We start from the raw sequence: 24,674 nt of genomic DNA, 5'->3' as shown, positions 1-24,674 counted from the left end.
AAGGCCTTAAACACCACAATCAGATCACCTCACAGGTGCCTACTCTTCAGGCACTGCAATTTGCAGAACTTAAGCCTTTCTTGGTAAGAGCACCCTTTTGTTCCCATCACCAATCTTGTTGCCCGTCTCTGCACTCGTTCTATCAACTCTACATCCTTCCTAGAAGGAGGCCTGACCATTGCCTTGTACAACGGGATAAGCACCCCTCGTCACTGCTATCAAAATTCCTATATATCATTGATAAGACTCCACAACCTGCCTTGGCAACCTGTCTGCACTATTCAGCAAACTTCATAATTGACTGCACAATTACCCCCAGGTCTTTCTCACTTTACACTTCCCTGAGTGTAGTACCACATAGTTGGTATGTTTCTCTTGGGTTATTTTACCTATATGCAGTACTTTGCATTTGTCAATGTTAAACTTCAGTTGCTACTTCCCAACCCACTTGCCCAACTTATCTAGATCCAGTTGGAGTGGCATACTGTCTTTACTGTCATTAACAACCCTGCCAACCTTTGTATCATCTGCAAACTTGGACATTAAACCTGATATATCTTCATCAATATCACTGATAAATATACAAAACAACTCCGCTAATAACATTTGTCCACGAAGAACAGTGTCCATTGATTCACTCTCTGTCGTCTCCTACTCAAGCATCCCTTTATCCATTATAGAAACTTATCCTTAATGTCATACCTCTCCAATTTGTACAGCAGTCTTCCATGTGGAACAGTATCAAAAGCTTTCCTGAAATCCAAGTATATGATATCAAAATTATTTTTGACATTCAGTTCCTTTGTGACCACATCAAATTGGTCGGAAAAGACCTCCCTTTAACAAACCCATGCATGTCTTAACTATTACTGCAGGGAATCTTGTCTAGGTGATCCTGCAATGCTTCTTTAACCAACGACTCCATTATTTTTCCCAGAACACAAGTTAAACTAACAGGTCTATAGTACTTATGTCACCTTTTGAACCTAGCTTTGTAAATTGGCGATACATTTGCACACCTCCAGTGTATGGAGACCACCCCCGAGTCCAAGGAAGCTCTCATTATTATGGCTAAGGGTTTGCTTACTTCCTTTGCTGCCTTCTTTATTATAACTGGATAATATTCCATCCACCCCAGGTGCCTTCATTATGTTTAACTTCAACAATTTCTCCTCCACTTTGCTCTCAGTTATTACAAAATCACTTAGCTCCCCGTTTAGAGTTTGATAAACTTCTGGCATTCCCCTCATTGAATGTAACTCCTCGTGTGTGCATGTAGATGCAAAATACTCATTCATTTTATCAGCTACCTGAGCAGGATCATCAATGGTCAACCCATCTATGTTAAGAGGTCTAATCTGATCCATCCCTTTCCTTCTAGAGTTTACATAAGTAAAGAACTCTTTGCTTTTTTTCCTTTGCATCCTTTGCCAAAGACCTCGTAATCTGCCATAGGCTTCTGTATCGCTTGGTACTTTATATGCATCCCATACATTTTTATTCTCTGCAACGAGCCTCATTAATTCATCTGACATCCATTTAGGCCTAAACCTTGAACAGTATTGCTTAGTTAGAATGAAAAGCCTAGTAGCCTTCAAAATTAAGCCCCCGAAGTCTTCCCATTTAGAATTCAACGTTAATAACATCATCAGTTGATTCCACTCTACAGAATTTAAACTGTCAGACCCCTGTAGTCACCTTTATGAAAGCAAAAGCCCTTCCTTTAGCCTTGATGGTACTTACATCTTTAAGTAATTCTCACATCAGTACATTGTGATCACTGTCACCCAGCAGTTCCTTTATCTGCAAATCTGTAATGCTTGAATAATCATTGCTGATAATCAGATCAAGAGTATTACTCCCTCTGGTTGCCTCTCAAACATGTTGCTGTAGAAAACAGTGATCCAATAAATCCACAAAAGTCTTGCTAATGTACGAGTGACCAACCCACAAGTTCCATTCAATATCTGGGAAGTTAAAATCCCCCATTATAAGACATTCTGATTTACTTGGCCCACTATTTCTCTGTAAATTGCTCATTATACTCATCAGATTCATTAGGCCAATAACACACACCTACTCTCATTTTTCCTTTCCCAGTGCTTATGTCACAGACTCAACATTGCATTGTCCACCAAAATCAATTGAATGCAGTTCCTTAGATTTTGTGTTTAACTAACAGCATAACCCCTCCTCCCTTCCTGTACACATTTTACTCCCCAAATTCCAATTCTGAACTGCTTATATCTGTGTGACATCACGTCTCTTATATCCCAACGGTATCTGCTTTTGATGTCTCGACTAGCACTTCAAATTTATTAACTATACTCCTAGCATTGGGGTGCATGCAAGTATACATGCACCCGTTTCTGCTCTTAGTTACCCTAACACAGCCCATGCATTTACTTGTTCCATTATGACTCCCAGCAGTCCTGGAAATATCCATTACCTTACTTTCCAAGCTGCTGCTCATTCTAATAGAAGCAGTGCAAGAATCACTTTTGCCTCTGCCTGCAGCCACTGTTAACCTTTTAGTCTGCTAGCAGTTTTCTGACCCACATAACACCAGCAAATATTCTTGCACCCTTTCTATTTAAGGGTATCCCATCTCTGTAGAAACAAGTCTCTCCTGTCAAGCACAGACCAGGCTCAAAAAAAAAAAAAAAAATCTATCCCATTGAGCCTTGCAGTCTCCCCAGGGCAGTATTGATCGACAAGGCTGTCATCATATACTCCCTCCTGTCGTGTCTGGGCAGAATTGCAGACACTTTCACATTCAACCCTAACTCAACATTTTTTCAGCATTGACCTGTACTTGTTAAGGAAATCTGCAGATCTTACTCTTAAGGTCATTACTGCCAACGTGTACAACAGTATCACCTTTTGTGCCCTTAAAAGATGATATCTGCTCAACGTCATCAATTTTTGCCCCTGGCAGACCCCGGGTCCTGGCAGGGGCAAAAGTCCTGTTCAACCTATCCTTGCATAGTATTTTCCCTGTCTCCCTGAAAATAGTCACCAACAATAACTAGTTCCTGTGGAACCAGCGCATTCTGTCTTGGAGATTGTCTCTGTGTTGCCTGATGAACAGGAGTGAGCTCTGCTGTTGGGCTGGGCAGCTGAGAGCTTGATGGACCCCTCATTAATTTCTTCAAGGGCCTTTACCCTACATCTCAAGCTCTCAGACTCCCATCAGAACGCTGAGTTAGCACCTAATTTCTTGACACTCTAGGCATCTACCATACACAAGGACATCCTCCTCGGCTATATCATGCCCTGTTTTAGAAAGGTCAGCAGACACTTCACACTTTGCACACTTGAGACAGATGCATTGCACGCTCTTGCTAGTCTGTGATCTTTGCTTCTCAGCTCTAGTCTGGGTCGTGATTTCCATTTAAATACAATTTAATTAACAGTGAAAATTAATAAGATTAATAATATTTTTGATTAATTGATAATACCATAATAAGCTAACAAATTCCTAAATACAGTGCTGCATATTATGCTATCTAATTTTACATTAGATCTTATACTATCAGTTTGTGATATACACGTTACACTATTTCTTATTGACTACAACATGGCGGCTAGTTCAACAACATTGGCGCCAACACCGGGAATCATAACTTCCAAAAACCACTAGTTATATTAATAATAAGAAGCTAACGAACACTACTAAACCTATTTAATATCTTTGTAAAACACAATGTAGTATGTTAATTAACAAAGAATACGGTAAAAATATCAAAAATACTTGTCCCTTTACAGCAGCCAAAAATCCACCAACTTCTCTTCTGCAACCAGAGCACCCTCTATTCCATATTGTTCATATATACACAGAACTCTGCTACTATTCTAATACACCTTTCCAAAGTCTTTTTATAGTCTGCTTTTATATATTTAACATCCTGAGTAACTTTATATAACAATAATTTGGTTACAAAAAGCTATTATGAATTAAGTTTTTTACTTTTTTTTTTTTTTTAAATGTATTTTTCATATACAGAACACTGCATGACAAACGCATATATTTACTTCAACATTTCAATAAAAAGGTCCTAGTCCTACAGAACTGAAAACAATGATTCTTGATGCCTGGAAGGTTTTGTTAACTTTAAGTTTTTTTTTTATTAAATACATGTAAAAGATGAAAGAATACTGAAACCCCCAATCTAACTTTGGTTGTGTTGAAAAACAGAAATAATTTTGGACCTAGATCTATTAGCAGCAGAAAGAGGTACTGCCTTTTGTTAATTAGAGGTCAAGAGATCTTCACATCCTGCCTATTCCTTGAATTTTTAACCATTAAAGCTGTCTGAACCATACCAAGTATGTATACATTAATACTGCATTTAATGTTGCTATTAAATGCAACATTAAATTATACATTTAATTAGCAACACTAATTAAAATAAGTAAAATCTGATCAAAAGTATTTTCAAAATAAAGTGAAAATAATTACCTTCAAAGAGTCCACCAGATCTTCCACAAGAAAGAGGCTGCGCAACCTATTGGTACTACAGTTTACATGTTCAACCAGAATGTCTGCGATTTGGTGAACACGTTCTGAAGGAAGGTTGATATCCATCTCCAAGTAATCCCTGGTAAAGTATTTAATTATCATTCAAATTATATATAAGAATTTGTGTGAATGTGTGGGGGGGGAGGTAAACATACAGGGAAAAATAAGTGTATTCTGAACTCTCTGCACTAAACCAATTAATATTCTAAAACTGCAATATAACAGACATGCTGTGTGAAGTTACACATGCAGTCAGGTACAAAATGATTAATCATTATAGTATATAATTTATATGTCACCCAACTGCTATATCTATACATTTGCAATACACCTTGAAGACATATCCTTATGCTAAACATCTGAGAAATCACATGTAACAAACACCAAGTGTTTTGTTTTTCTAACACTTTATTTTAAAACCAGGTTTAATCTTTTGTTTAACTCTTAAAAATCACTCAGCAATAGGTAAAACTTTCAACCTGAGATGCAATATTTGATATTGCTATATTTATGAAGATTTGTAACACTCCAACATCAAAATCTTTCAACGAGCTCAATAGTAATTGCTTTCGGGTAACACCCACCTTGTTATACAAATACACATATTCACTTTTAATTGAATATTATTTAACAGCAAGAGCTTTTATATACAAGTGGTAGTAAGAAGGTAAGTTTACAAGGTGTATAATTTCATAACCAAAGGATCTACACTAATGGTAGCTATGTTGGAAAGAGAATTGCTGTTAATAATGCACATAGAACATTCTTATTAAACTAATAGAGCGCAATGATTTTGTAATAGCTGAGAGAGCAAAGTGGAGAAGAAACTGTTGAAGTTAAAATTTAAGAAAGGCACCTGAGGTGGATGGGATCTATCCAATGATATTAAAGGAAGCAGCAAAGAAAGTAAGCAAACCCTTGGCCATAATAATGAGGGCATCCTTGGACTTAGGGGAGATCCTCATGAACTGGAAATGTGCAAATATATCCCCAATTCACAAAGGTTAATCATTAAGGGTGACATGAGTAATTACAGACCTGTTAGTTTAACTTCTGTTCCCAGGAAAATAATGGAGTCACTGATTAAAAAAAGCACTCAGATCATCTAGACAAGACTGCAGTAATAATTTAGACAGCATGGGTTTAAGAGGAAGTCTTGTCTGACCAATTTAATTGGATATTATGATGTGGTTACAAGAGAAAGGGGATGCAAAAAATAATTTTGATATAATATACTTGGATTTCAGGAAAGCTTTTGATACTGTTACACATGGAAGACCAATGTACAAATTGGAGCAGTATGGCATTAAGGGCAAGTTTCTACAATGTATAAAAGGGTGGTTGAGTGGGAGAAGACAGAATGGTAAATTTATGGACACTTTTCTTTGTAGACTAAATGTTATTAGTGGAGTTCCCCAGGGTTCAGTGTTGGGGCCATTGTTGTTTTGTGTATTTATCAATGATATCGATGAAGGTATATCAGGCTTAATGTCCAAGTTTTCAGATGATACAAAGGTTGGCATGGTTGTTAATGACAGTATGCTACTGCAACAGGATCTAGAAAAGTTGAGCAGATGGGCTCAGAAGTGGCAACTGAAGTTTCCTAACATTGACAAATGCAAATTACCACATATGGGTACAAGGTTAACTCAGAGAAACACTAACTGTGTGTTACTATACACAGGGTGGTAGAGAATATACCTTGAATAAGGCAATGATCAGGCCACACCTTGAGTACTGCATACAGCTCTGAAGGCCCCATTTTAAGAAGGATGGGGTGTTGCTAGAATGAGTACAGAGAAGGGCAACAAGATTGGTGAGGGGAACAAAGGGGTCCTCTTACCAAGAAAGGCTTAAGTTCTGTAAACTGCAGCATCTGGAGACTAGGTGCCTGAAAGGTGATCTAATTGAAGTGTATAAGGCCTTGATTGGGTTGAGAGGGCTTAATGCTAATGGGATTTTTCTTATTGCTCAGATTACGAACCTGAGGGGGCATAAATTCAAACTGAGGAAGGACAATTGTAGAATAGATGTTCAGAAATTTGCCTTTAGCCAGCTTAGACCACTGTAAAATGGGATTTTTTTTTTTGGCTGATGCTGTATAAGCTTGCTTTCTTGCATCAATTAAGGCATCATATGCATCAACTAACAGTAAGGTGCAGTTCATCTTACTAGTGTGTGCCACCCACTGCACACACACTAGTAAGGTGAACTGCACAGCTCAACTGGAACAGTAGAATGAAAGAATGAAATAAATGTATTAATGGAAGAAGTTCATTATTGAATTTTACTTAGTTTGTATAAGTTCATGATGATTGTTTATTTGGTTTTTAGGAGCATTAGCAACTAAGGCCATATTGCTCCGGGAATATGCGGTGGTCATTCCCTGACCTTTCTGCATCCTCCGTATTTGGTGGTCATGGGCTCGAACCCCGGTCTAATGAAGAAGCGTGTGCTACGCACTGCTGCTCCTTCCCACCTGGCTACGGAGGGGCCTAGTTCATGATGAAGATGCTGAGTTAATCTAGATACATAGGAAAATGCTTTGTGTAACCTCATGGTGGAAGAGTGTAAAGAAGATTGTGAAAGGAGTAGCAGACAGACAAGACCTGCTGCAGACAATACTTCACTTATGAAAAGATACAAACCACAAAAACAATTAAACATTCAGAATAAGAATAATTTTCTGATTAATTTGGTGTATTTATTCTTTACTCGGCCCTGTAATTGCATAAAAGTATCGGTAAAGGTTTCCACGTGTTTCAACTCTGGTACCATTCGTAATTTTCCCGCCTTTGTGATACGATAGTTATATACCGTACTAGATAGCGTTAGTTGAACTTCGTTAGCAGTTAAATTGTACGTTTAAATAAATACATATAACGACTTAGATTACAAACGTAATATAATTAATTATATTTAACATAATTAATAATATAACATAATTAATTATAATTAATTATAATTAATTAATAAATTAATAGAATCATGACTCACACCAGAGCAGCAAAGCAAAAGGCTCAAGCTAATGGAAGTGCTGTGGCTCAGAGCAGAACTGAGGGGGGCAGTTGTCCTCTGACTCACAGCCTTATAAAATGCACTGTTTGCTTGATGTTTGCAGAGCAATCGGGTACGGGACATGATACTGCCAAGGGGGATGTCTTTGTGTGTGTGCGCGATGCAAGGAGTGTATCGATATCAAGCAACAACTCTGCGTTCTTGTGGGCCTATATGAGAGCTTGAAGGACAGGGTGGATGCCCTCGAAGAAACTAAATTGAGGGGCCCATCAAGCTCTCAGCTGCCCACATCAACGCCAGAGCTTGCACTTGGGCATCGCGTGACACAGAGACAACCCCCAAAGCAGAATGCGCTGGTCCCGAAGGAACTAGTAGTTGTTGGTGACTATTGTCAGGGAAACGGGGAACATGCTTTGTAAAAAAGATAGGTGGAACAGGACCAGGGTATGTCTGCCAGGGGCAAAGGTTGATGACGTTGTAGAGCGAATATCATCTTTTAAGGGCACAAAAGGTGATATAGTTGTACACGTTGGCACTAATAATATTAAAGGTAGGAGACCGGCAGAATTACTTAACAAGTACAGGTCACTGTTGAACAAAAGCCGAGAATTAGGGTTGAATTTGAAAGTGTCTGCAATTCTGCCCAGACACGATAGGAGGGAGTATATGATGAGAGCCTTGTCGATCAATTCGGCCCTGGAAAGATTGTGCAAGGCTCAAGGGGTAGAATTTTTTTCAGCCTGGACTGTACTTGTTAACAGGAGAGATTGCTTCTACAGGGATGGGATACACTTAAATAGAAAGGGTGCAAGAATATTTGCTGATGCTATCGAGGCAGTGTTAGGTGGGTCTGAAAACTGCTAGCTTGGGGGGGAGACAAAGACCAATAGATTGACAGTAGCCACTGGCAGAGGTGAAAGAGATTCTTGCACTGCTTCTATTAGAATGAGCAGAAGCCTGAAAAACAAGATGCATGGTATTTCAGAGACTGCTGGGAGCCATTGAGGTACAAGTAAACACATGGGTTGTGTTAGGGTAGCTAAGAATAGAAACAGGTGCAGGTATACTTGCGTGTACACCAATGCTAGGAGTTTAGTAAATAAATTTGATGAATTTGAGGTATTACTCAAAACATCAAAGGCAGATATTGTTGGGATATCAGAGACGTGGTGTCACACAGATAAAAAGATGCAGAACTGCAATATGGGGAGTACAACGTCTACAGAAAGGATAGACAGGATAGGAAGGGGGGAGGGGTTATGCTATTAGTTAAGAAACACATAAAAACCAAGGAAGTGAAGCCAGTCGACATCGCCGGACAGTGCAGTGTTGAGTCAGTTTGGTGTGACATAAGCATTGGGAGATCAAAATTGAGAGTAGGAGTGTGCTATAGGCCTAATGACTCTGATGAGTATAATAAGGAACTGTACAGGGAAATAGAGTGGGCCAGTAAATCAGAGAGTCTTATAATGGGAGATTTTAATTTCCCAGATATTGACTGGAATTTGGGGGCTGGTTACTCACACACTAGCAGGGCTTTTGTGGATTTATTGGATGATTGTTTTCTACATCAGCATGTTCGGGAGGCAACTAGAGGGAGTAATACTCTTGATTTGATTATCAGCAGTGATTCTTCATGCATTAAGAATCTGCAGATAAACGAACCACTAGGTGGCAGTGATCACAGTGTGCTGAAGTGGGATTTACTCAAAGAGGTAACTACCATTAGGGGTAAAGGGAAGGGTTATTGCTTCCATAAAGGCGACTACGATGGACTGAGACAGTATTTAAATTCTATACAGTGGGACCAACTGATGATGTTACCAACAGCAAATTCAAAATGGGAAGCATTCAAAGAACTTATCTTGGAAGCTACTAGGCTTTACATACCAACTAAGAAATATTGTTCAAGGTTTAGGTCAAAATAGATGTCAGATGAACTAATGAGGCATATGGCAGAGAAGAAAAATGCATGGGATACTTACAAATTAACACATGACACAGAAGCCTATGATAGATACAAGTTGATATGCAACCAAGTTACAAAGGAGGTTAGGCAGGCAAAGGCAGATTACGAGAAATCCTTGGCAAGGGATGCAAAGAAAAACAGCATAGAGTTCTTTACTTATGTTAACTCTAGAAGGAAGGGGATGAATCAGATTGGTCCACTTGATATTGATAGGTCAACTGTTGATGATCCTGCTCAGGTAGCTAACAAACTAAATGAATATTTTGCATCGACATTCACACATGAGGAGTTATTCAGCAAGGGGAATGCCAGAGGTGTATTCAACTCTAGCAGTAAGCTACAGAATCTTGAAATAACTGAGAGTAAAGTGGAGGAGAAACTGTTGAAGATAAACACAAGAAAGGCACCCGGGGTGGATGGGATCTATCCAGTTATATTAAAGGAGGCAGCAAAGGAAGTAAGCAAACCCTTAGCCATAATTATGAGAGCTTCCTTGGACTCAGGGGAGGTACCCATAGACTGGAAATGTGCAAATGTGACCCCAATTCACAAAGGAGGATCAAAGGCTGACACAAGTAATTATAGACCTGTGAGCTTAACTTCTGTTCCAGGAAAATTAATGGAGGCACTGGTTAAAGAAGCACTGCAGGATCATTTAGACAAGACTTCAGTTATAGCTCAGACACAGCATGGTTTTGTTAAGGGGAAGTCTTGCCTGACCAACTTGATTGGATATTATGATGCAGTCACAAAAGAACTGGATGCAGGGAATAACTTTGATATTATATACTTGGATCTTAGAAAGGCTTTTGATACTGTTGCACATGGAAGACTGCTACACAAATTGGAGCAGTGTGACATTGGAGGCAAATTGCTGCTATGGATAAAGGGGTGGTTGTGGGGGAGAAGACAGAGAGTGGTAATCAATGGACACTGCTCATCGTGGACTAATGTTATTAGTGGAGTCCCTCAGGGCTCAGTGCTGGGTCCATTATTGTTTTCTGTATTTATAAATGATATTGATGATGGTATATCAAGCTTAATGTCCAAGTTTGCAGATGATACAAAGGTTGGCAGGGTTGTCAAGGACACTACTGACACTATGCTGCTGCAACAGGATCTAGAAAGGTTGAGCAGATGGGCTGAGAGGTGGCAAATGAAGTTTAACATTGACAAATGTAAACTACTACACATGGGAAACAGCAACCCCAGAGCAACGTATCAACTCTGTGGTACTACACTGACAGTGGTAGAGAACGAAAGGGACTTGGGAGTGGTTGTGCAGGCAGATATGAAGTTCTCTGAGCAGTGCAGACGGGCTGCAAGAGTAGCTCATGGAGTATTGTCAATGATATACAGGAATTTTTCCAGCAGGGATAAGGAGGTGATTATTCCATTGTATAAGGCAATGGTCAGGCCACACCTAGAGTACTGTATACAGGTCTGGAGGCCTCATTTCAAGAAGGATGTAGAGCTGCTGGAACGAGTACAGAGAAGGGCAACAAGATTAGTGAATGGAACAAAGGGGTGCTCTTACGAAGAAAGGCTTAAGTTTTGCAAATTACAGTGTCTGGAGACTAGGCACCAGCGAGGTGATCTGATAGAGGTGTATAAAGCCTTGAATGGTTTAAGCATGCTCAATGCTGATGGGATTCTTCCTCTAGCTCAGAAAAATCACCTGAGAGGGCATAAATTCAAATTGAGGAAAGACAGATGTAGGATAGACGTGAGGAAATTTTCCTTTAGCCAGCGGGTGGTTGGTTGGTGGAACAGACTTCCATCCCTTGTGGTGGAGGTTGATAGCCTAAATAAGTTTAAGGCTCAGCTGGACAGGTATTTGGAACGAACAGAGGGGTGAAGTGGAAGTGGGTTTTTTTTTTTTGGCTGATGCTGCATAAGCTTGCTTTCTTGCATCAAATGCCTCTACTAATGCTAAGAGCTTAAACAAAGTGTTTATATTGTGTGCCACATACACTAACAGAAGACGAGAAGGAACAAGTGACTTGTGCTCTGCAATTTCTTAAATGATATCCTGTCACATGGGATTCACCACCATACCCTGTAAAGAGAACACACCAGTATGGAACCTCTCCCAGTTCGTTTTTGCTTGGAAAAAAAAGGGTTCAGATATGTGAAATCTGCTGGCAAATGATGGCTGTAGTTTTTGGGACCAAAAAGATGTTTTTCCTCAGACTTATGCAAACAGACCAGAGTCAACATAGAAACTTATTGTTCAACACTGATACAATTACACAGGCATTAATGAAAACAAGAAGTTTTGCCATGCATGGCACTGCACAGCACTATGCTGTGGCAAACTAAAGCTTCAGCAGCAATTCAATTAGGCAATAATGGAGGACCCTATATATAATCCTGATATGGCATATATCTAGAAATTACCAAATTTTTTCTGGCAATGAAGTTACATGGAGGCCACAGATTTCAAAGCAACAGTGATATAGTCTGTTCCTGACATACGTTCCAGGACTTCTTATGTATGTCAATTTTTATGCAACTCTGGACTGATCCATAAAATATTGCTACTATATCCCTGATATGCCAAAAATTACAAAAAAAAAAAAAAAAAACACAAAATGAAGAAAAATAGTTATACACCATAACAATTAAAAACTTGATCTGGGGACTACGGTGAAGAAGCCCGAGTGGCACATAAGAAAAGAAAACATAAAAGCAAGGAGGGAAAAAAAAAAAAAAACATGTTATTGTGCTGTAAAAACTGATATTTCTTACACTGTGTAGGCTTTATAAGAGAATCAAAAGCAAAGTGTACGTACTTAAGAAAATTGGTCTAAACCACACAATGAATCAAAGTCTATACACTTCCAGCAATTAACTGAGGGTTGTTTAAAATGAACCTGAAGCATTAATAAGACATTAGTCACAGAGTGCTGTATGCTGAGTAGAGGTCAGGGAGGTAGTAAGTGATATGAACCCTTTGATCTTCATGTTTAATGTGCTTCTTTTTTTTTTTCTCTCTTCATAAATTGTGATAAGCAATCTTGAACTTTTCTTCTTCTATTTTCAAGAAACAGTGTTTTCATCGATCCCATCAAACAGAGACCTTCCTGAATTTTACTAAATGCTTCTGCCATTTCCTTTAATTTGAACTGCTTCTTGGGTTGTGCCAATTCCTCAATGGAGTTGGCTCTCCTTTGCTCCTCAACTCTTTGCGCGTTCAACTGTGCTAGGTATTCCACTGTTAAATCTTCATCTTGTCCATCTACATCTTTGTCCTCCAGAACCAACTGCAACTCCTGGGTTAAGTTTACAATTTATTTGGTAACGGAAGGCATCATCTCATTTTCGCTGTTAAGCCCTGAATGTTTTAGAAGTTTTTTTTCCCAAACTCCGCTCATACAAGTTGTCATGTCATTCCAGGCTGTTGAAATGTTGCATATTCTATCAAGGATGTTAAACTTCTTCCAAAATTTTTACAGATCCATCTTCCATTGCTCTGTTGCATTTACAGCCTCAGAAAATGTTGTCCGTATGTAATAAGCTTTGAATGCCCAGATAACTCCCTGATCCATTGGTTGAATCAAAGCCATTGTAGTGCAGATCTAGATATTTAGACCGGGAGCATTGTTATGGACATTAATATCTTAAAAAGGTACTGACATTTGTAACCAATATTACAAATTTTCAGGTGCCCGAAATTAAAATGAAAAATAAGACAGACAGCAAAACTAGTCTTATTATATTACATTTTGCAATAATATCTCACAGTATTGTACAAGTAGGGCATAGCCTCATTTTGTACATGCTATTTTAGAAAACTAGATTTGCTCCTCAGTGCACCGATCTCAACATTGGGAAGCACTTCAGTATGAGTTGCCTTATTAGTGTACTACTCAAAAATAAAATGCTGCTCCAATTAAGTATATTATCATTTCAAGTGCATCCCCTACCCATATACCACAGCAATAGCAATACACCTCTCTGGAGTATATAAATAATTTCTGTTTATCCTGACCGTCTGACAAGACTGTATAATCATATTTGAGTCGATGGTTGATGTTGGGATACTCCTACCTTTTTGCTAGCATTGTGTACTTTAAATGTCTAGGATATTCTCCTTCTGTATCATCTATGGAATTCTTTAGAACTTGATAATTAAGTTGTAAAGAATTGTTATCCACTTCACTTTTATTATTATTGGTAACAGTACGTAGTAGTTAAGCCTTCTATGAAAGGCTACAGTGACGATGTAAAAAAAAACAAGAACAAAAAAAAAAAAAAAAAAAAACACTTAATCTATCTCTCCCGCTCAAGTTTAAGCACATCTTTCTGCAAACGCACAACTGTCCTCTTCCTTATTTAAAACTTTTTTAATTGAGTATACAGGATGACTAATTCCAGCCTGGAAATTTATATTATTAATCTAGAATGAAAAAAAATTTTTTTTTTTTTTTTGTGTGTGAAATGATTTGTTTTTAAATTAAAATAATGGATTTTACAGAATTAGAAATATAATTCTTAGATCAAATTAATAAGCATTTTGATCTTTTAAGTTACTTTCCATTGATAACTGAAATGTCAAATCTCACGTAAATTTAGGGCGAGCGCTTCTTGCTAGGAGAGCTAAAAGATACAGCATATTATTTAGTATATCATGTGGGCTTAAACCACAGTCACTCAAAGCATGTGTATTTATGCACCCTTGCAATTTTAGATAGGGCTATACAAGACAAGACAAGATCTACAGAATGAGAATGATGCATTAAGTAGTAAACTTAGTTCACTCATTACTAAGTGAAAAATGAGGCTACGCCCTACTTGTGCAATGTTTTATAGCTCTCCTAGCAAGAAGCACTCACCCTAAATTTACGTGAAATTTGACGTTTCAGTTATCAATGGAAAGTAACTTAAAAGATCAAAATGCTTATTAATTTGATCTAAGAATTATATTTCTAATTCTGTAAAATCCATTATTTTAATTTAAAAACAAATCATTTCACACACAAAAAAAAAAAATTTTTCATTCTAGATTAATAATATAAATTACCAGGCTGGAATCAGTCATCCTGTATACTCAATTAAAAAAAGTTTTAAATAAGGGAAAAAAACAAAGAAAGATGTGCTTAAAAAACTTGAGCGGGAGAGATAGATTAAGTGTTTTTTTACATTGTCACTGTAGCCTTTCATAGAAGGCTTAACTACTACTTACTGTTACCAATAACAATAAAAGTGAAGTGGATAACAATTCTTTACAACTTAATTATCAAGTTCTAAAGAATTCCATAGATGATACAGAAGGAGAATATCCTAGACATTTAAAGTACACAATGCTAGCAAAAAGGTAGGAGTATCCCAACACCAACCATCAAACTCAAATATGATTATACAGTCTTGTCAGACAATCAGGATATTCTGATGCCCAAACAAAAACACCTAACAGGGTTCCTGGAATTCCACAAAGAGATAGTTGAACATCACAATATATATAATGTTCTGTGATTACTTTATTTAATCTACAAACAATTTCTGGTGATAAAGCTTTCTATTTATTTATTACTTCCTTAATTTTTTAAAGGTCAACAGTTTTGATTTGATTGCACACTTGCTACTAAACTGCTTGTAATATCACACCTGCTAACTGACTTTCGAAACGCTAGAGCAGTGGTTCTCAACCTTTTTTGCCCCATGCACCTTTTTCACCATGTCAGAATGTCATTCCCTCCCCTTTCCAAGATTGTCCGACTCAAAAGGTGTATTCCAAAAAGATAAAAAAGTGAAATATTTATCTTTATTTTTAATTTAAATGTGAAATCCAATAAAGTGTGATATCCTGTAGATCATGTACAATCTGTAGAATTGTAGTAAGATTAATATTCCAACAGTCTGAGTCTGTCAATCTGTGGTTGACAGACTCAAAACCGATCCCCCCCTGGTTGAGAACCCCTGCACTACAGATTGGGGATTTTTTTTTTTTTTTTTTGCTGAAAGTTCTCTCGCATTCAGCACTGCTATGAGCAATTATTAAAATTACAAGCATGACTTTGGATTTCAAATTTATATATTTCACATTTTTTTGTACACTTGTAATTTATCCAACCTTCAGTCCCCCTTCTGAATTTATCTAGTCTGGTAAGGACCACATTCTTTCATTATAATGTTTGACAGGTTCACACACTGAAATTGACAGAACTGAAACTGCAAAACATTTCTTTATCTCCAGTATCAAAAAGTACTGGAAACTTGTCCACAAAAATATTTTGAATTTATAAATGGTGCACTGTTATTTGGTTTTTAGGTGCATTAGCAACTAAGGCCATATTGCTCCGGGGATATGCAGGGGTCATTCCCTGACCTTTCTGCATCCTCCATATTTGAGAGTCACGGGTTCGAACCCCAGTCTAATCAAGGAGCGTGTGCTACGCACTGCAGCTCCTACCCACCAAGCTACGGAGGCCCCATGGTGCACTGCCAACAGATGAAATTTGTACTGCCTCTGCATTTATAAGAATGATTTTCAATGGGAATTTGTCACCATCACCATACAGTTACATGCAGCAATAAAAAAAAACTACTTCCTCAAAGAAAATCTCTTGTTTTTTAGACTCTCCACAATTTTTGCAGTTGATGTCTATGGATAAGTCAATCTGATTCTATCAAATTTAAATCTATTTCCAAAATGGAAATGAAAGAAGGATTTAAAAACTGGTGGTATAACAAATTGATAGATAATATTCTTTAACATATCTAGGAGTAATGATTTCAGTAAATGGATGTAATCTCCATTGAATTGATGACCTATCAGCTTTTCAAACACTGGCTTAACATTTTAAAAGAAAAAAGCAAATTGCTCTACTGAAGCCAGAAGAGAACATGAACAGACTTTCTGCAGAACAGAGGATAACACACCTAGAGATAATTAGTTTGCTTGGCTCATTTAAGATTTCTTTCACAAGAAGTTTGCAATTTGGATATTCCCCCCCCCATCTCTTGATTTCATTAACTATCTTCTTTTGACATATTAGTATCACTCACTAGTGACTTGTACTTTTCAATTTGATAGCTCTGAAAAGTGCTTCTATAGCTCTTCTCACCACTTCTAAATAACTGTCAAAAGGTTGCCATTATCCTAGTGGTCTACTTAAACAGTTAACCAAAGATAGCCAACATGTAAATACATGCTTCAATATCTTTCGCAATGGCATATATTAAACTGTTTAAATCTTTCCTTTTAGCACTTCTAAATAGTAGTAAATGTCCACCAAATATACCTTCACTTTCACAGGAAACCATGCAGCCCTTTTTTAAGCACACAACTGAGATTACAAGGCCAGCTTATTACTACTAAGTGGTCATCCTCCTATTTTAATAGTAACAGCAAATAATGCAAGCTTATGCAACATCAGCAAAAAAAAAAAAAACCTTGCTACTCCACTTTTAATGCCTACAATAAGGTATTAACGATACTAGGTGTCAGACAAGTTGTTCCAAAGATGCCCAATATTGCACCCTGGTAAAGTTGCCTTGCAAATGCTGCCACTGAGAACAAAGTTGCTTTTTGACAATTTTATTACAAAACACTGTGGCAATGTGATATAGCTTGGAATCAGTTTGATTAATACCACCCATAGTAATCAACACTGGCACATTTTTGAGAGCTACCACTAATCTCTTCTTTTCTTATTTGTGTAATTTTGCTTACAATGCCTACTGTTTTCTTCCCCAGGGATAATTAATATTTTATTAAGGATAACAGAATATTAAGGATTATGTTATCCTTAAAATATTAAGGATAACAGAAAATAATAGAAAAAGTAAATCAATCAAATAATAATACTATCAGGGACTTAAGAAAACGCAAAAAAAAAAAAAAAAATTGCTTTTTACCGACAATCTAGATGACTTCAACTGGGGCCAACCACCCAGACTGAAGGCAAAAGACGACAAGAAGTTCTGTTTCTGTAATGATCAATATATGCTAAGTAATTTAAATCTAAACCAAATATAAACCAGTATAGGCCAAATATAAATCAAATGCAAATAAATTTTAGAATTATTAGAACCAAATGTAAGAAATATAAGTAAAATATAAATGTAAGCATATATTAATCATCGTTGACCTGACAGAGAACGTAATTTAATGATTAAAATAAGATTAAATATATAATACATACTACATATTTACCGTATCTAGGAGAATGTAATAGTTTTCAAAATAATGTGGTGCCCCCTATGTGATGGATACGGTAAAAATAAATATAAATAAATAATTAAATTTAAGTTAACGCAAAGAGAAACATGCAGATAGTAAGAAGAAAAACTAAAGGAGTAGGAATAATAGAACTTGAACTCCACAAAGGCGAAAAATAGTGGTATAGAAAAGAAATAGTTTCTCTTATGTCCTCAGATTGCCCTAATAATTTCGGAGAAATAAAAATAAAGAGTGTAGGACAGTTTAAAGACATTACAAGATATAAGTTGTGGCTCGGGTATGCCCGGGATTGCAAGCCCATTCCTATAGTGGGACCCTGAGCTGAATTTGCATGTTTATGTGTGTGTGATATATATATATATGAAAAAAAAATTATACACTGTAATTTGCAAGCCGGTGGGTACAAGTTTTCTACGCCGTAAGACACCAAGAATGCAAAGTGTATCCTATGTACATATATACATGGCACTAAATATGACAATTATATTGAAACAATAGGTTCAGAAAACAAATTTTTGAAATTAATTATGCCTATCGCTTTCCTGAAGTGATATTTCAGGTAAGCGATAGGGAAATTATTATTAATCAACTTGCCGTACAACGCTGTTATGCCCGCTGAACAGTTTTTATTACTATTGCAATAAGCAATCCTTAGACATTGCGATAAAATTATATTAGCATGCACTGATTTTGATATATTAGATCTCCAGTTTGTAAGGCTGACTACATTAAAATTAAATGCGTCTCTTATTATATACGTTTACGCCTATATTATTATTATTATGGAATATTTCTATATGAAGATCCAAGTAATTTGCTATAGTATCGGAACTATTAGTTTTTTCTAATACAAGTTCTACTGGATATAATTTACTGTAATCCTGGACAAAATGTGGACAATTAAAAACACATAGATCATCTACATATCTATATATAAGTAGGTTATCTTGGAATGCTCTTTCTGTATAATATAGATAAAGGTTTGCGATTATGCTTGATACTGGACTTCGCATAGGGGTGCCAGTCACTTGCAAGTATAACGATGTTCCGTCATATACATAATTATTAAAAATGCAGTATCCCAATAGGTTAAATCAACCTTTATAGCATTTTTATTTTCCAAATATAGTTTCTGGAGAACGACTTAAATTATCAAGATTAATGCTCATAAATAGACTGTTAAAGTCAAATGTTTGTATTTGTTGAATATTGTTATTTTTTATTGCATTTATAATCGGTAAGTTATTATTTATTATAATAATAGTTTTATTTAAGTTATTTAATATAATTTTAAGTAACTTTTCTAATGTTTTTCCGGGAAATTTAGCATAACTATCTCTACATGATGTTATGAATCTAAAAGCAATAGGTGATTTATGAAATTTGGGTATGCCACATATAAACAGATATTTTAGGTTATTATACTTTAATTTTTTTATGCATATGTATATTATTTACAAAAATATTGTGCAAAATCTGTATATAATTTAATTTTACATTAAATGTTTAACGATTTTTCTTTATCTCTTGTGTATGTAATTGTATATTATTTACAAAAATATTGTTCAAAATCTGTATATATTTTAATTAATTTTACATTAAACGTCTAACGATTTTTCTTTCTTTTTTTTTCTCCCTCAGACTTTTTGTTAGCGGACACCTCTCTAACGGACACATTCTCGTTCCCCATGCCTGACCGTTAAAGGGAAGTTTCACTGTGTGTGTGTGTGTGTGTGTACACACACACACACACACACACACACACAGTAATACCCCGACTTATGCGAACTCTGAGTTACGCAGTTCTTGATTTTTTCGTTTGGCAACACTGCCGCCCACTATCTTCAAGGTCGTTTTTCATATGTTATCGATATACGGTGCGACGGCGGAGAATGAGAGTGAAAGACGAACAAAATTCAACTTTGCTGCGCATGAGCTGCACACATATACAAGTATTTGTATTCCAACTATCGTATTTATATGTGTGCGTTCAAATTCGTGCTCAACTTTTGTCGGAAATCATTGTTTTCACGAGAGAAATGGATCGCGTCGGTCGAGCCGTATACAGTCAGTCCTCGTATAACACGTGTTTACACTACACGAATTCGATCATACACTTTATAAATACGGTAACGATATAACACGAACCGAATTAGCTTATGCACGATTTGCCTTTGTGTTTACAAGAAATGGCAGTCGAATGCAGAATCACCCCAACTGAATGCAACACGATAGGAATGAAGAGAAGGTTCAGAAAATGTATTTGTTTTTTATATCAGTGAAGGGGAAACATTTCACCATAATAACGTAAAAACCAACACAATTCCAGCTATCGGTATGCAATTAGATCGAGTTTACTACCATTTATAACAGATTCCACTAGCAGAAATGCAACTGGATTTTTATTGTTTTATGGTAGTAACCCCTAGAAATGTGAGGTGTTAATAGTGTATCTCTGCCTTTATGGTATTGTTTATTCAGTTGCTACACGTGCGCAGCTTTGTTTATGCGTATCAAGTGTGCCTCCTCGTTTTGTAATTGTGCTTTATTCCCTAAAAATGAGTAAAATACTTAAAAAGGTATGAAAAGGAAGCATACTGGTGAAGACACTGCAGATTCAGAGAGAAAAAGAAAAGCAATTATCGATAAACAAAGGCGGACTGGGTCAAAAATTCTTACCCGGGAAAATTTATAGTGGCCTCATACTATGGTTTATGGCCAAAATCACACCGGCCCACCAGGGTTTCCCCGGTAAGGCTTATGGCCAGTCCGCCTCTGTCGATAGAGAAAAAATATGAAATTGTGAAACGCTTTGAGCAAAATGAAAGACCATGTGATATTGCACGTGCTACAGGCCTAAATGAAACAACGCCGAAAAGCACATGACAATTGCAAACTTGACAGGTTGAAAATTGAAAAGGGCTCAATTGTAAAGGGCTTAAAAATTTTAGAAAACAGACTCCAACGAAGAACGCATTATAGCTACAAAGCAAGGAATAAAAAAGTTATTAGCTTGCTACGAAGAAATTCTGCGTGAAAAAAAAAGGCGTTGTGTTGTCAGACGAATTTGTCAGATTATGAAGCCATCGACATGACTTTTTTACATAAGTCATTTATTTTTTAATACATATTTTGTATTAATATGTATAAAGAACTGCAATTTTATTAATATCTTTCTTCTAAACTAGTGTTTTTGTTAGTCCTTGGTCCCAATTAAACAAAATTTATATGTATTTATATGCAAAGTTGTACCCCAACTTATGCGAATTCGACTTAAGCGATTTTCGTCAGACCCACCTATCGCGTAACTTCGGGGTATTACTGTGTATATATATATATATATATATAAATAAAAATAATGTGGTTATTACGTTTAGATGTATGTATTCTTTTAGATTTGTGCGTTCTTCTGTGCTGCGTTAATGCCATTGTATTTTTGCCATAGGGCAATTGTACATTATACGCACCAGTATATATTCGTTTAATTGTAGATTGTTACCAATTATTGGTGTTTTTCATATAAGTATTAGTGTTCATACAAATTTGTAATCAAGTTATCCTAGTTCGGTTATCTTCATTCCATATGGCCTATACATTTTGAGTTAAGAGAAAAAGTATAATGCTAAATGATAATGATTTTTCATAACATTTTACTAATGAAAACATTTTATCTGTAGCAAGATAATTATTAAATCTTAATTTCTGTATAAATTTATATAATAATACTTAATCTTAAAGACTGTACAAATTTATATAATAATATAACGTATTGCATTACACCACATGGCCATCAATCCCCTACTTCATCGGGGGGCTTTGAGTGGATTGATAGTCCTTTTCGACGTACAAAGCCCCCGATGAAGTAGGGGATTGACGGCCATGTGGTGTAATGCAATACGTTATATTATTATATAAATTTATACATAAATTAAGATTTAATTATCTTGCTACAGATAAAATGTTTTCATTAGTAAAATGTTATGAAAAATCATTATCATTTAGCATTATACTTTTTATCTTAACTCAAAATGTATAAGCCATATGGAATGAAGATAACCAAACTAGGATAACTTGATAATTTGTATGAACACTAATACTTATATGAAAAACGCCAATAATCGGTAACAATCTACAATTAAACATATATATATATATATATATATATATATATATATATATATATATATATATATATATATATAAGGTGTTTCAAAAGTGATGGTCAATAATTTAAAGGTGAACTATACAGACTACAAATATGCAAAAAGCCTAGTAAACATGGGTCCTTAAATTTTGAGATATTGCACTTTTCTAGTTGGGATCCACCACTGACTTGTTTATTTAGGTTATGCTCATTCTCTCCATTTCCCCTCTCTCAATGCTCTGAGTAATAGCAGGCATACTAGTACTTGTCAAAGGGTAGTCAACATGGAAAGAGGTTACAGCAACGAAGAGTATGCAGATATGCACTTCATGTATGGCAAAGCCAACGGCAGTGCACTTGAGGCTGCACTTTTGTAACAAGAAGCATTTCCCAGCAAAGGCAGCCCAACAGGCACACATTCATCGGGGTACATTGCCTTAGAGAACATGGGCACGTCGCACAGAGTTCGAGCAAGTAGGCCCAGAAGCATAACACCAGATGTTAAGGAAAAAGGGTGTTAGAAAGAACATCCTGTAACATCTGTAAAATCCTGTGGTGTTGAAACCAAAAATTAAAAATGTATTATCTTATGTTTAATAAAACCACCCTTAGCAAAGGATTCACAGCTTTTTGCTAAACTAGTGCTCCCATAGTCAGTGGCAGATCTTAACAGAAAATGTGCATTATCTCGAAAACAGTTCATTTGGGGTCTGATGTTCACTGGGGGGGGGGGACCTTAACACAATCCAATTTTGATACCAAATTCAAACATTTTAGGCCATATACAAAGTTCAGATGATAAATGGCTTTAACCTAAAAAGTGAGTAGTCCCTGGTGCCTTTTAATTGTCACACCATGTAATAAGGAAATAATTTTAGAAGTTACTTACTTGAAAGGATGGCCATCATTAGATTTCTGCACAGCCTGTAATATATTCTTATATATACGAAAGGAGATGGTGACACTAAGGACTGCAAGAGCACCATATGCAGCAACACTGATCAGCGAATAGTAAGTAAGGGAGAGCAACAGTAAAAGGGAAGAGCCAAAAACAACTCCACTTTTCTTTGCATCCCTCCAGTAAACAAGTTCAGCAACTAAAATAAATAAATGAAACTTTAATATAGTAATAATATTGACACAGTAAGTGTTCACACACACGTGTGTGTGTGTGTGTGTGTGTGTGTGTGTGTGTGTGTGTGTGTGTGTGTGTGTGTGTGTGTGTGTGTGTGACACATAACAGCAAGCTAATATAGGCTGCTTATATATACAAGTCAGAGAATTAAATTTTCAAATAATTTCCATTCAAGTTTAAAATATGTTTTACAGGACAACATAAGACTGGTCCAGAACTGTTATTAAATAACACTGGCCTTTTAAACAAGGCACTGCATACTGTCACTGGTCTATTACAATCATTATATTAAGTTACAAAAGATTGAACTACCTTATCCTGGAATCACTCAAAAACAAATTTTATCATTATTAACACCTGGATCAATCTTATTTGTGCCACCCTGTTAAAATATGTGATGGGATTAATTTATGTACCTTTAAAGTATTTTGTGAATAAGGTCCATAAAAGATTATGCAAACATTTAAGTATCTACAAAGCCAAACTTTAGTCCCCCTCCCCACCAGAGCAATTCGAAAAAACTGTACACAAGGAGCACTTGAGAAATGGGAATGCAGATGTACTTCAAGTGGGGAGTAAATAAAAGAATACAATCACGGCTCAGAACAGATCAAAAAGTGTACCAAAAATGGTATTCTGGTATGTATGTGACTTTACACAATGTCACATAAATATTATTAAAAATAAGATGTTATTATGAACAAGAATTATGATTAACAAGCATCCAGTTTCATAAAACTTCCTATTTCAAACCCTGACCAGGATGATATATCCAGTATAGCCTATACAGCATGAATGTGTTAAGGTGTCAGATTGATATATAAAGCTTCAGGATGGCTTGAATCATTTTGCCATTGCTCCACAATACCACTGATTATACAGAACAGAGAATTAATTTGTCCTCGTTACTTAAAATTATCTAATACTTCAGAGTAGCAGTACATAATAATTGTGACCACTCCTAGAAATATAATGCTAAATGAAATATCCCGAAGGAACTTTGTACAGAATTATATATCTCAAAATGCATGTTGATACTATAATATCCATGAAATGAACTAATCCTGTGAATCTAACAGGTTACAGTTCCTAGTAACAAAGTGGCACCTACTTCTGTATGACTTTATATCCTTTCTCTATTTCTCTTCCTGTGTAGTTTTACTGCACGATATTTGATTAAATCACAGTAAATGTAATGCAAACCAATCTATCACTTTTATATAATTTCGAATTACCTTAAACTTTTCATCTGGATTTTGGCCCCCAGCCCATCTACTGCACAGGTTTATTTTAATTACTTAAACCCAAGGTAGGTTTTTCTCTTTATCAAAAGAACTGTCAGATTATGAACTTTGTAAATGCCACCAACAAAAATATTCCAACTGAATTTCAAGGAACAATTAAAAGCTAGTGCTAAGCCAAAAATTAAGACCATGCACTCAAATAAAAAGTTATGCTAATAATGTCTTAACATTTAAAAACAGAATTATAAGAATAAACTATATTCAGACATGTCATGGGTGACTGAATTTCAATGATAGATAAGCAAATGAAAATTTGCTTATTCTACATATGCAATTTGAGCAGAAAGTTCCTTCATAAAGCAAGCTTCAATATAATAAGATTAATTCAAAACAGTTTATTCACCTCCAAAAATAACCTTGAACCTTTACTGGCAACCAAGTGATTCAGTAGCAA

General features: G+C 36.1%; 1 protein-coding gene across 2 annotated transcripts in view; it reads right to left on the bottom strand.

The window, feature by feature from the left end:
- The window catches only part of LOC150084009 (uncharacterized), a 171,838-nt gene that overhangs the window by 37,806 nt on the left and 109,358 nt on the right, over positions 1-24,674 (bottom strand). For both annotated transcript variants that reach the window (XM_090375843.1, XM_090375844.1), the window contains 2 exons: positions 22,731-22,938; positions 4,463-4,601 (listed from right to left, as the gene is read on the bottom strand). In XM_090375843.1, the coding sequence (XP_090231969.1) occupies positions 4,463-4,601; positions 22,731-22,938 (347 nt within the window). The remainder of the gene's footprint in view (positions 1-4,462; positions 4,602-22,730; positions 22,939-24,674) is intronic.

This window comes from Mastigoproctus giganteus, chromosome 6 (genome assembly GCF_048544385.1).
Source record: "Mastigoproctus giganteus isolate SK-2022 chromosome 6, ASM4854438v1, whole genome shotgun sequence".
NCBI classification, from domain to species: domain Eukaryota; kingdom Metazoa; phylum Arthropoda; class Arachnida; order Uropygi; family Thelyphonidae; genus Mastigoproctus; species Mastigoproctus giganteus.
The sequence above is the reverse complement of the archived record's forward strand: the minus strand, read 5'-3'. Positions and strand labels throughout refer to the sequence as shown.